This window comes from Nerophis ophidion, linkage group LG06 (genome assembly GCF_033978795.1).
Source record: "Nerophis ophidion isolate RoL-2023_Sa linkage group LG06, RoL_Noph_v1.0, whole genome shotgun sequence".
In the NCBI taxonomy this organism is placed as follows: Eukaryota; Metazoa; Chordata; class Actinopteri; order Syngnathiformes; family Syngnathidae; genus Nerophis; species Nerophis ophidion.
In genome coordinates, this window is record NC_084616.1 from 53,784,414 (window position 1) to 53,797,135 (window position 12,722).

General features: G+C 37.5%; 1 protein-coding gene across 1 annotated transcript in view; it reads right to left on the reverse strand.

Moving 5' to 3' along the window:
* Positions 1 to 12,152, reverse strand: part of qars1 (glutaminyl-tRNA synthetase 1) — a 23,320-nt gene extending 11,168 nt beyond the window's left edge. Inside the window, exons 1-10 of the mRNA XM_061904247.1 lie at positions 11,930 to 12,152; positions 11,462 to 11,612; positions 10,111 to 10,220; positions 9,968 to 10,043; positions 8,994 to 9,058; positions 8,827 to 8,880; positions 5,670 to 5,730; positions 376 to 450; positions 134 to 219; positions 1 to 64 (exon numbers count right to left, since the gene is read on the reverse strand). The exon at positions 1 to 64 is cut by the window's left edge and continues 23 nt beyond it. Coding sequence (XP_061760231.1) covers positions 1 to 64; positions 134 to 219; positions 376 to 450; positions 5,670 to 5,730; positions 8,827 to 8,880; positions 8,994 to 9,058; positions 9,968 to 10,043; positions 10,111 to 10,220; positions 11,462 to 11,612; positions 11,930 to 12,040 — 853 coding nt within the window. The 5' untranslated portion in view covers positions 12,041 to 12,152. The remainder of the gene's footprint in view (positions 65 to 133; positions 220 to 375; positions 451 to 5,669; positions 5,731 to 8,826; positions 8,881 to 8,993; positions 9,059 to 9,967; positions 10,044 to 10,110; positions 10,221 to 11,461; positions 11,613 to 11,929) is intronic.
* Positions 12,153 to 12,722: the final 570 nt, after the last annotated feature.

Consider the following 12,722-nt stretch of genomic DNA (forward strand, 5'->3'; position numbering starts at 1 on the left):
TAATGGCTTTGGCGTGTCCGATGTGAAGGATGCCATTGGGCTCAGGCGGAAAACGAGTACGAACCTTAAGAGTTAAAACATCGGTCAAGATCTGTCATTATATTTTGTTCAGCCTCTTGTCTACTTGTATCACCTGTCCACCAAAGAGCTCCATGTGCTTTTTAAGCAAGTTCATTGTGTTTGGTGTCACCACATAGCCCTCAGTTGTGTAGTTCTCCCCTGCAGCACAGTTAAAGGTTATTAAGATACACAACAAAACATTTTTTTAATATTGTATATTTTGTATGTAATGTATTTCTTTTCAAAAGACACTAACATGTTTTTTGAAAAGAAATACACTAACTATTAATATTTTTTTGTAAGTTCCCTCCTCACCTGGTTTATGGAACTTCAGGGCCTCTCCTCTGAGCTGCTCCATGAGGGACTTTCCCTCTACAGAGGTGGCCTCGCCTAAAAAACCAGCAAACATGTTTTAAAAAAACACAAGCAACCAGAGGTGGAAGAAAGTCAGCGTTTTGCAAGTCTAAAGTAAGTCTGTAGTCTTCAATCCCAGGTCTCGATTCAAGTCTCAGGTATGGACGTGCAAGTCCAAGTCAAGTCAAGACAGGTTGAGTTCTTACAAGTCATGGGCACTAATTAGTGATTATGTTCACCAAATAAAAGCCATTTAACAATGTAATAATTTATTACATTTGACAGATAAATCACATGCATTCTGACTTGTGTTATTTTCTTATACACCATAAACCCAATATGGTGAATGTTTCAATCAATCATCAATCAATGTTTACTTATATAGCCCTAAATCACTAGTGTCTCAAAGGGCTGCACAAACCACTACGACATCCTCGGTAGGCCCACATAAGGGCAAGGAAAAATTCACACCCAGTGGGACGTCGGTGACAATGATGACTATGAGAACCTTGGAGAGGAGGAAAGCAATGGATGTCGAGCGGGTCTAACATGATACTGTGAAAGTTCAATCCATAATGGATCCAACACAGTCGCGAGAGTCCAGTCCAAAGCGGATCCAACACAGCAGCGAGAGTCCCGTTCACAGCGGAGCCAGCAGGAAACCATCCCAAGCGGAGGCGGATCAGCAGCGCAGAGATGTCCCCAGCCTATACACAGGCGAGCAGTACATGGCCACCGGATCGGACCGGACCCCCTCCACAAGGGAGAGTGGGACATAGGAGAAAAAGAAAAGAAACGGCAGATCAACTGGTCTAAAAAGGGAGTCTATTTAAAGGCTAGAGTATACAAATTAGTTTTAAGGTGAGACTTGAATGCTTCTACTGAGGTGGCATCTCAAACTTTTACCGGGAGGGCATTCCAGAGTACTGGAGCCCGAAATGAAAACGCTCTATAGCCCACAGACTTTTTTTGGGCTTTGGGAATCACTAATAAGCCGGAGTCCTTTGAAAGCAGATTTCTTGCCGGGACATATGGTACAATACAATCGGCAAGAAAGGATGGAGCTAGACCGTAAGTAGTAAAACCTTAAAGTCACATCTTAGGTGCACAGGAAGCCAGTGCAGGTGAGCCAGTACAGGCGTAATGTGATCAAACTTTCTTGTTCTTGTCAAAAGTCTAGCAGCCGCATTTTGTACCAACTGTAATCTTTTAATGCTAGACATGGGGAGACCCGAAAATAATACGTTACAGTAATCGAGACGAGACGTAACAAACGCATGGATAATGATCTCAGCGTCTTTAGTGGACAGAATGGAGCGAATTTTAGCGATATTACGGAGATGAAAGAAGGCCGTTTTAGTAACGCTTTTAATGTGTGACTCAAAGGAGAGAGTTGGGTCAAAGATAACACCCAGATTCTTTACCGTGTCGCCTTGTTTAATTGTTTGGTTGTCAAATGTTAGAGTTGTATCATTAAATAGAGGTCGGTGTTTAGCAGGACCGATAATCAGCATTTCCGTTTTTTTGGCGTTGAGTTGCAAAAAGTTAGCGGACATCCATTGTTTAATTTCATTAAGACACGCCTCCAGCTGACTACAATCCGGCGTGTTGGTCAGCTTTAGGGGCATGTAGAGTTGGGTGTCATCAGCATAACAGTGAAAGCTAATACCGTATTTGCGTATGATGTCACCTAGCGGCAGCATATAGATGCTGAAGAGTGCAGGGCCAAGGACCGAACCCTGGGGAACTCCAAACGTTACCTTAACGTAGTCCGAGGTCACATTGTTATGGGAGACGCACTGTATCCTATCAGTAAGATAAGAGTTAAACCAAGACAGGGCTAAGTCTGACATACCAATTTGTGTTTTGATACGTTCTAATAAAATATTATGATCGACGGTATCGAAAGCAGTGCTAAGATCGAGGAGCAGCAACATAGATTACGCATCAGAATCCATCGTTAGCAATAGATCATTAGTCATTTTTGCGAGGACTGTCTCCGTGGAGTGATTTGCCCTGAAACCGGATTGAAAGGTTTCACATAAATTGTTAGACGCTAAGTGTTCATTTAACTGCTCCGCAACAATTTTTTCGAGGATTTTTGAAATAAAGGGAAGGTGAGACACCGGTCGGTAGATTACCATGAGGTCAGGATCGAGGTTAGGTCTTTTAAGAAGAGGATGAATAACCGCTTTTTTGAATGCTAGGGGAACAGTGCCCGAGGAAAGTGATAAGTTTATAATATTTAGCACTGATGGACCTAATAATACAAAGAGCTCCTTGATCAGTTTCCCAGGAAGTGGGTCAAGTAAACATGTTGTTTGTTTTATTCCATTTACACGTAACAATTCCTCTAATGTTATTTCCTCAAAATAAGAGAAACTATTTTGGAGGGCAGTATCCGCCGTATATACAATCGTGTCAGTGTTAATAGAACCCAGTTGTAGGTGGGACGCATTGTCTTTAATCTCCTTTCTAATGACTTCAATTTTTTTACTAAAGAATTGCATAAAGTCATCAGCTGAGTGGGTGGAGCTACTGGAAGGAGTCCCTTGTTGGGTTAGCGATGCTACCGTATTAAACAAAAATTTAGGATCGTTTTTATTACGGTGGATGAGATTTGAGTAATATTTAGCTTTAGCTAAGGTAAGCATGCGTTTATAAGTTATTAAACCATCACTCCATGCTTGATGGTGCACCTCAAGTTTAGTCGTGCGCCATTTGCGTTCCAGCTTTCTACATAATAATTTCTGAGCTCTAGTTTCTTCTGTAAACCACGGGGTACGCTTTTATGGAGCCTTTTTTAACTTTAGCGGTGCTATGTTTTCAATGGTTTCGCGCAGGGCGTTGATAAAGTTGTTAGTGAGGTTATCAATAGAGCCCACATACTTTGGGAATGGTGCCATTACAGGGGGCAGTAGGTCAGCAAGAGTTGTCGTTGTGGCCGTATTAATGTTGCGGCTGCTATAGCAGTTATTATTATTATTAGTTTGACGAACATGCGTCTGAACCTCGAATTTTATAAGGCAATGATCGGACAATACTTTAGTATACGGGAGTATCGTAACTTTGGAAACGGTGATACCCCTGACAAGCAATAGGTCTATCGTATTACCGTTGCGATGCGTGGGTTCATTTATTATTTGTGTGAGACCACAGCTATCAATTATAGTCTGGAGCGCTACGCACGGTGGGTCCGATGGGGTATTCATATGGATATTAAAGTCCCCCATTATGATTATATTATCGGCGTGTGTCACTAGATCAGCAACGAACTCTGAGAATTAATTGATAAATTCCGAATAGGGCCCTGGGGGGCGGTAAATAACAGCCAGGTGTAGAGGCAGCGGTGTGACAGACCTCATAGTAAGCACCTCAAACGATTTATATTTATTATTTATGTTAGGACTAAGGTTAAAGTTTTCGTTGTATATTAGTGCGACCCCCCCACCCCTTTTAAGAGGACGGGCAATATGCGCATGTGTAAAGTTAGGAGGACATGCCTCGTTTAGCGCAAAAAAGTCGTTTGGTTTAAGCCAGGTTTTGCTGAGACCGATGACGTTAAGATTGTGGTCTCTGATGATATCATTAACTAACAACGTTTTGGGAGACAATGATCTTATGTTTAAAAAACCTATATTATAGGTAGTTGGCTGTTTTAGGGAATTTTTGATCAAATTATCCGTAGTAGCAATATTAATAATGTTGTGTTTATAATGCCCAGTGCATTTAGTATAATTACGACCATATCTAGGAATTGATACGACGGGAATTTTCCGATTGTTTGTTTGTTGCTTTGATAAACTGCACGCATCATAGTTAGCCACCTCAGTAAAACACATGTCCAACTCTGAAACACTCAAAGCAGAAAAAACTTGTTCTAATTTAACTGACTCCTTACCCAGACCAGTAGTCTAGCATCTTCCATTTAAATCCGGCTTCAGGATGGAGGGAAGTGGTGTTCTGTGGGGATTAGCCTTCTGCTTTGTTTTTAGCCCCGCTCGGCATCTGCGTTTCCGATCACACCGCTGGCGTCTGCTCCGTAGACGGCCCCTGCTGCTACTATACTCCCCTGCTTCACAGGCCGCTGGATGTAGCCGTTGAAGTATTCCCGTGCTAGTTAGCAGGTCTAGCAAGCACGCGTTTATCAGTCCAAAACGGCCCGATATGTCCACATCCAGAAGTGTCTGGCGGTCGTACGTGATCACGGAGTGACCACGATGTGAGCCAGCCATAAAGTTTGTTTCTATGATTCAAACCCACATTGTTCATGCTTTAACCTGATTGTTATTAGGAAGGCACATAGGTGAAACACACTACACACAAGACTGCCCACACTGATGGTTCAACTTGAATAGGCCAACAACAATTATTCACAACATGCACGCGACACAAAGGCCAAGCACCATCACGCCCCTTTGAGGTGGGTAGAACTTTTCATCTGTTTTGGAATGTTTTGTTTTTTTCAAATTAAATGTTTAACAATAGTAGCACAAATCCATCCATCCATTTTCTACCGCTTATTCCCTTCAAGGTTGCGGGGGGCACATCCATGCTGACAAAAAAGTACGAGGAAACAAAGGGAAATTGGGGGCCCAGAAATATTGCAAGTACTGTACATGGATTCAATCTATGCTCTTTCACATTGGAAAACAAAATGATTATCCTAACTAAAATCATCAATTTACAATCCAAACATTTGAATATGACACTAAAGTTGATGCTTTCGTTAAAACTTTTGTTATGTGACAGACGGACGGCAGTTTCTACAACAGGAAGTGGACTCGCGGGACTGCACATAAACAGAAAGCGATGTGTACAATACTCGTTTTGCCTTTATCATAAAAAAAAATCTAAAACCTTAACAAATTTAAATGGAGGAAGATAAACATATTTTACCACTCACATAAAATTATTGTGAGTGTTAAGAAGCCAAAACATTTAATAAAAATAAAGTATATAGTGTGTGTCTTTATTTCATTAAACTTGGTTCAAAGATTTCAGTGTGTAGAATTACTTTTTGAGCACATTCAACAATACTGCGATTAAAATCATAAATGAGGTCGCAATAACCATTACATGAAATTTTCATATTTTTATAACTTTTGTAACAAGTCATTGATGTCAAAATACAAGTCGGGTCGTTATTGATATGATATTGTTAAGTTGAGTCCAAAGTCTTTAAAATTGTAATTAGAACTAGTCTCGAAGCCACACCTCTGAAAGCAAAGTAACTTTACTGTAGTTTCCCTTACCATTCAATGTAGCCTCTTCTTTTTTTGCCTTCGTGTCATTCTCAGGTTTAGCCTTCTGGACCTGTTTGACATCGCAAAAGAGAAATAAATGGTTAGAGAAATTTTTAAATTTGCTTTTTTCAGTGAGACGTACATTACCACTCATTATTTTACACTGCAGCTCCATTTTTTTCTAATTTGGCCCATGAAGAAAACATTCAAGGATACCTTCAATGTAGAACAGGGAGTATTCCAGGTAGGAGGTTCAACAAAATGAGTTTAAATCTGAAGTCTGAGTTGATTTTCCGTAAAATGGGAAACTCATGAGTGTTAAGTTCCAAAACAGTTAATCTGAATTAGTTTATTTAAGTCTGTTGACTCTGAGTTAAGACCACAATTAAAAAAAACTATCAATGTAGTGCTGATTCTACGATTTACCAAAGCAATTGGGGACAGAAAAGGTTGTCTTTCTTTACCCGGCTGAAATTAAAAATGTTAATGCTAACTATTAGCACTATTTAAGAAAGAAAAGTAATACAATCAAAATAACAGACTTAAGTGACAGACTATTACTGCCATAGTCAATGCGTAAGTTTGAATGCAATTCTTCATTGATTTAACTTTTAATCACATTTTATTATTGGCACACAGTTTAAAAAAAAGTGGAGGAATGATGTGCAATGAAATCTTGTTTAAATTTAGATGTAATCCCCCCAGGTAAAATCGCACATGGAGGCAACTGAAAAAAATGTTTATTATTTGTTCTGATGAGAGGGCTGGCTAATAATATGATTGTGATCATTGATCACGATTAATTTCAGTTTGATCACGGTGATCAGCTGTTAGAATTTATACCTCCATCAAACATGGCGGAAAGTCTGTTAAAAGTTACTGGGTTAGTAAACAGTATGGAATCTACGATGTTTGGTATAATTCTGCAAAGAACGATCTGCCTTTATTGACCGTGATCCTGTGTGTGTCTATGAATGTGTTCGTTTATCTGTGTTTGTGTATAAGTGTCTCCGTGTGTCCGCGTGACCTTCCGTTCCACCGTCCCGAAAGTCAGACAAGGCAATTTTATATCTAATTATTTTTGTAAACATACTTTTTGTTTATGTGTCGGCAGAGAGTACACTCCACTGATATAACAGGTACTTAAAAAAACTCAGCAGACGGATACTTTTTGTCTGTTTGTGAATAACAAAAAAATAAACATTTTGTTCCTGAAATAATCACAAAAATTGTTTTATGTCTTGGAATACATTATTTTACAGTACCTCAAAATTAAACTGCACTTTAATTTATTTTGAATCAATATAAAATACAGAATTTGAGTTTTAAAAACTCCACAACTTGGGTTACCGCTTGTTGTTTGTCAAAGCACTGGTGAGAAGCACTGATGTACACAAGTAATTAAAGAATACAAATAATAACTTACCATTTGAAAGTATTTAGCAAATGTTAACTTGAAATAAAATTCATAAAGTATTCACTACACCAATTATACTTTGTTTACTGCAGAATGTTTGTGATGACAAGCCAAAAAACTAAATAACTTTGAGAGGAAAAAAGTTATTTTCTGAACCCCCAAAAAACATACCGAAAAAGAAGCAAAATTGTACCCATTAAAACCAGGTATGGATTGTAGTGTGGCTTACCTGTACTGTTACAAATCTTGTAAGCACTTTTATATACAGTATACGAACAAAATGACAGCTGTTAGCATTTATTACCTCAATGAAACATGGTGGAAATGTCTGTTACAAGATACTGCCGTTGTAAACAGTAGGGATGCGGTACTTAGTATAATCCTGCACGGAGCAATCCGCTTTAATTAAAAAAGAAAAAGTGATATTAATCGAGATTGGATGATATAAAAAAAATATCGTCCAGCCCTATTTGATGATGAAACAATGCAAATATATTTAGTGACTATATATTTTTTCTCCAACCAGGCCCTTTCTTTTAGACTAGTGCTTCTAAATCATTTTCTGTTATGCCCCCACCTCCTACGAAGAAGAAAATATTTAAGAAGGCCTGTTTTAGACTAATTTGCTTACAGTATCATAAATATGTACCAAAATCTGAAATGTATTTCTTGAACATGTCTATGAATGTTCTATTACATCCATGTTATTTTAATCTCAGGGCATTCAATCCATCGCAACTGGACTGTTTGGTTTGTCTTAGAAGACTTGAAATATATATTTCTTGAAATAAAAATAATCTAAAATTGCAGCTCTTGTTGGCATGTTATTATGCTTATTGTAATTAATATAGCTAACATCCATCCATCCATCCATTTTCTACCACTTATTCCCTTTCGGGGTCGCGGGGGGCGCTGGCGCCTATCTCAGCTACAATCGGGCGGAAGGCGGGGTACACCCTGGACAAGTCGCCACCTCATCACAGGGCCAACACAGATAGACAACATTCACACTCACATTCACACACTAAGGCCAATTTAGTGTTGCCAATCAACCTATCCCCAGGTGCATGTCTTTGGAAGTGGAAACATATTAATTCTATTTAAATTGATGAAATACCAAAAAATCTAAGTTTGTTAAAAAAACAAATAAATTACAGCCAAGCCAAATAAATAACTGAAATCAAGGTAAAGAAAATACATTTCGTTTTTTTGCTGACGGGATACCACAGATTTTAGTTATATTTACAATATTTTAAAAAATAAATATAGTACGCTACTCTTTGTTCTTTTACACATCATGTCTGACAGTTCTATTAATGTTTATCAGGAAAGAGGCAGCATGAAAAAAACATAAGGTTTGTTCAAGAAAACATGCCAGTTTACAGAGTGAGTTACAATAACTTACTTTGAAATTGACTTGCCTCTCTTTCTTAGAAGAGAAGACTCTGAATGGTCCTCCTCTCGGGCTTTACATAGACAAAAGAGTTTTCACCTGCTTTACGGACTACCCCATGGTCTACATCTTATTCTTTAACTAAACAAATAAACTAAAAAGCCTTAGATTACTTATTTGCTATTATTCTGTCTCTACATGGTCACATGTGGACACATCTATTTTCAATTCGTGCACAAATTTTGTGTATTATCTGTGAAATGTAACTGTGAGCCAATAGCAATGGAGTAAACCATGCTGAAAACCTAGGGAAAACCACTGAACCTTGTAGTATTTCAAAATTATTTGTGAATTACCTTAGTTTTCTTCTCCAAGTCAGCCTCAGTCTTGGGTCCCAAGAGGAGCAGGATCTTTAGATACAAAGGAAGCCTTGTTTTAGATGAAGTGAACAGGCCACTAACATTTCATCATTCAAAATGGCAGACCTGCCATATGCTGACAATATCTGCTTTTTCAAACCCACCTGCATGTCCACCTCATTTTTCAGAGCTTTCCCATCAGCCCATTTTAGAGCAGAACGCACATCCCCTGCAACAAACATAAAACAAAAATGAGATAACACCATCTGTGTGGAATGCTACTGTCAGTGTATGTTATAGTCATTGAACTTTCTTTTTATGAATGGAATTGAAAAAGCAAAAAAACTATTGAATAGAATAGAAATTACTTTATTGATCACTGGGGGAAATTCAGCAGTTCGCTCACAATAGACAATAATAATAATAAATAATATATATATCAAATATTATACATATAATATATGAATAATATAAATATATTCTAAATTTAAGTGCAGTTGGTTCATATGAATTTTATTTTGAAACAAACTAAAATTAAAAAACAGTGTTCTTGTTCAGTGTCAAATTAAAATTGAAAAACAAAGTGTTCTTTTTCAGTATAAAAGACCAATAATTACATCTAAAAACTGTTTTAGGATTGTGAAACACACGCACTAACCCCTGTTCCACCGTGCTATGAAACTGTTTTATTTTCATTTTATATTTCATACAACAAAAATGAAAGTCATTTGTCAGAAAAAAGGAAAACACACCAAAACGAGATATTTCATATTCCGACACCGAAACGTGCATCAGAAAGACCACATTATAATTTATCAATATGTTTTTATGAGAGATGCCTCGATCTTGATTATGGTATCTGATATTTTTCTGTCTTTGGATAGCAACCTCCGATTCTGGCGTCTTTTGTTTCTGCTTAAAACTGGTTTACATTTTAAAATTAAAATAAAACAATTTTTTTGCAGAGTTATTACTCTTTGATACTGACGAACAAGAACACACTGTTTTACAATTTAAAACAAGTGAAGCAGTTGTTTTTCAATTCCCATGTATGAAACCAAAATCCAAAGACCAAAACATATGCTGACCCGCCTCACTATTTTCAGAAATTTCTTCCAAGTTATTTGAGTGATCCTACCCATTAGCAGACCCATGTTGAAGTGGTATCTCTCCTTTAGAAGCTGCTCTTGGTGCTTCAAGATCACAGACTCCACCTGCACAGCAATGTGCTGTCACTAATGACTGCATGACTTGAACCTTGTAAAATAGTCGTGTACTTACTGCATCTTCAATCTGCTCTGGCGTTATAACCACACCCACTCCACAGGCCTCATTAAACTCCCTCTGGTTGAGGGGGTCCTGGGGGTGACTCTTCACAAATTCCAAAGCAGCTGTGGATTTAGGAATTTTGTTTTAGAAAGAAAACAGTGAAATGTGACGCATGTTTTTTAAGACTTAACTGATTACATTTTGCAAATAGCAAAACTTTCTATATATTGCTTGCAACAAGTTAATGTGGACTAGTAATCTGACTGATTGTTAATTAATTATTAAGAGAATGCTGTATAACTACTCATAAAATAGCTTGCATGATTTACAGCAGGGGTCACCAACCTTCTTGAAACAAAGAGCTACTTCTTGGGTTACTGATTAATGTGAAGAGCTACCAGTTTGATACACACTTAAATAAATTGACAGAAATAGCCAATTTGCTCAATTTACCTTTAACTATATGTTATTAGTAATAATTAATGATATTTATCTTTGTGGAAACACTGATCATCTTAATGATTTCTCACAATAAATATATATTTTTGATGACATGTTTTAAATAGGTTAAAATCCAATCTGCACTTTGTTAGAATATGTAACAAATTGGACCAAGCAATATTTCTAACAAAGACCTTTCATTATTTCTTCTACATTTTCAAGAACAAAAATTGTAAAAGAAATTCAAAAGACTTTGAAATAATATTTAATTTTGATTCTACATATTTTCTATATTTGCCAGAATAATCTTTTTGAATTTTAATCATAATAAGTTTGAAGAAATATTTCACAAATATTCTTCGTTGAAAAAACAGAAGCTAAAATGAACAATTAATTTAAAATGTATTTATTATTCTTTACAATAATAAAAAAAAAGGACTTGAACATTGATTAAAATTGTCAGGAAAGAAGAGGAAGGAATTTAAAGGTTGAAAAGGTATATGTGTTTAAAAATCCAAAAATCATTTTTAAGGTATTTTTTCTCTAAAATTGTCTTTTTGAAAGTTATGAGAAGCAAAGTAAAAAACTAAATGAATTCATTCAAACAAGTGAAGACAAAGTCTTTAAAATATTTTCTTGGATTTTCAAATCCTATTTGAGTTTTGTCTCTTAGAATTAAAAATGTCGAGCAAAGTAAGACCAGCTTGCTAGTAAATAAATAAAATGTAAAAAAAAATAGAGGCAGCTCACTGGTAAGTGCTGCTATATGAGCTATTTTTAGAACAGGCCAGCGGGCTACTCATCTGGTCCTTGCGGGCTACCTGGTGCCCGCGGGCACCGCGTTAGTGACCCGATTTACAGGTTTGGGCGACTCATTCCTATGGGAGGGGCGTTGCAACATGTGGAAAATGTAAAGAATTACCTGCAAGTTGTTGCTCGGTGCATATTTTGCGCTGAGCTATAATTTCTGCGAGGAAACCAAGACGTTTTGGGTCTTTGAGTCGAGAAGCCAAGCTGTACAACAATGTCCCCACAGCTTTGTCCACTCCTGTTGCTCCACTGACACTAGTAGCCTTGGGAAATAGGTTAAAGCGTAAGAGAAATAATGAACAACTCATTTAGGTGTTACTATTATGGACAAATGTTGTAACTTTCAGCAGTCCAGTCATTTTAGTTGACACTGAAGTGGTCATAGTGAAAATAAAAGTACAGCGACCCCAATTCACTATCTACAGTTGTAAGGCAATCAAGCAAAGTAGTGATATGTCTCTAAAAGAGTACGGTATATGTTTAATAAAAAAAAGTTTGTTTCGATACGTGGAGTGATTAGAATATGTGGCTGCCGCAGCTGCCTCTGTTGGGATATCACCAGTAAGACGTGGAGTCAAACCTGAGTAATAGCGTTCTTCAGGGCAGAACTGAGCGCTTCGTTTTTCAGCGTTTCTTTAGCCTTCTGCTCACTGAGCCCAATGGAAGTGAAGAGTGTCGTCGCATCGGCCATTTTCCAAATGTTTTAAGAGGTTCGGGTGAACGGACGCACGCCACCGCTGCCACACTCGACCGCCGCTGCCAAGGAGAGACGAACTTCCTGTTCACTTCACGGGGAAAGTAGGAGTAAAAATATGAGCCAATTGGAACTGAGGGGAATCTGATCGCGTCATCCAATCATCTAGTAGTGTGGATGAAGACCCGCCTACTAAAAGGAGTCTAGCCAATCACAACGATCGTGTTGACAAGATCGGAAAAATATTGCATCATATTGTCATTTTCGACTTTTTATCATTTTTAGGACCGAAACACATTATATAATTACATCATCACATTCTTGTATAATTAGTTATAAGTCAATAATAAATGAAGTCACAACTTTTGGGTTGACACCTGTCAACTGTCCAACAGTGCCTCAAAATATTGGATCACTTTGACTATTTTATAATGTATTAAATGTATTTATTATTAAATTTTTATTATTATTATTTCAATCATCTACAATTTCAGTACCCGAATATTTTTGTTATCGTGTGGCCGTTTTTGATCAAATAAACAAACACATGGGGCAGAAATAGCAGAGTTAGTGCGTCTGCCTCACAATACCAAGGTCCTGAGTAGTCCTGGGTTCAATCCCGGGCTCGGGATCTTTCTGTGTAGAGTTTGCATGTTCTCCCCGTAAATGCGTGGGTTCC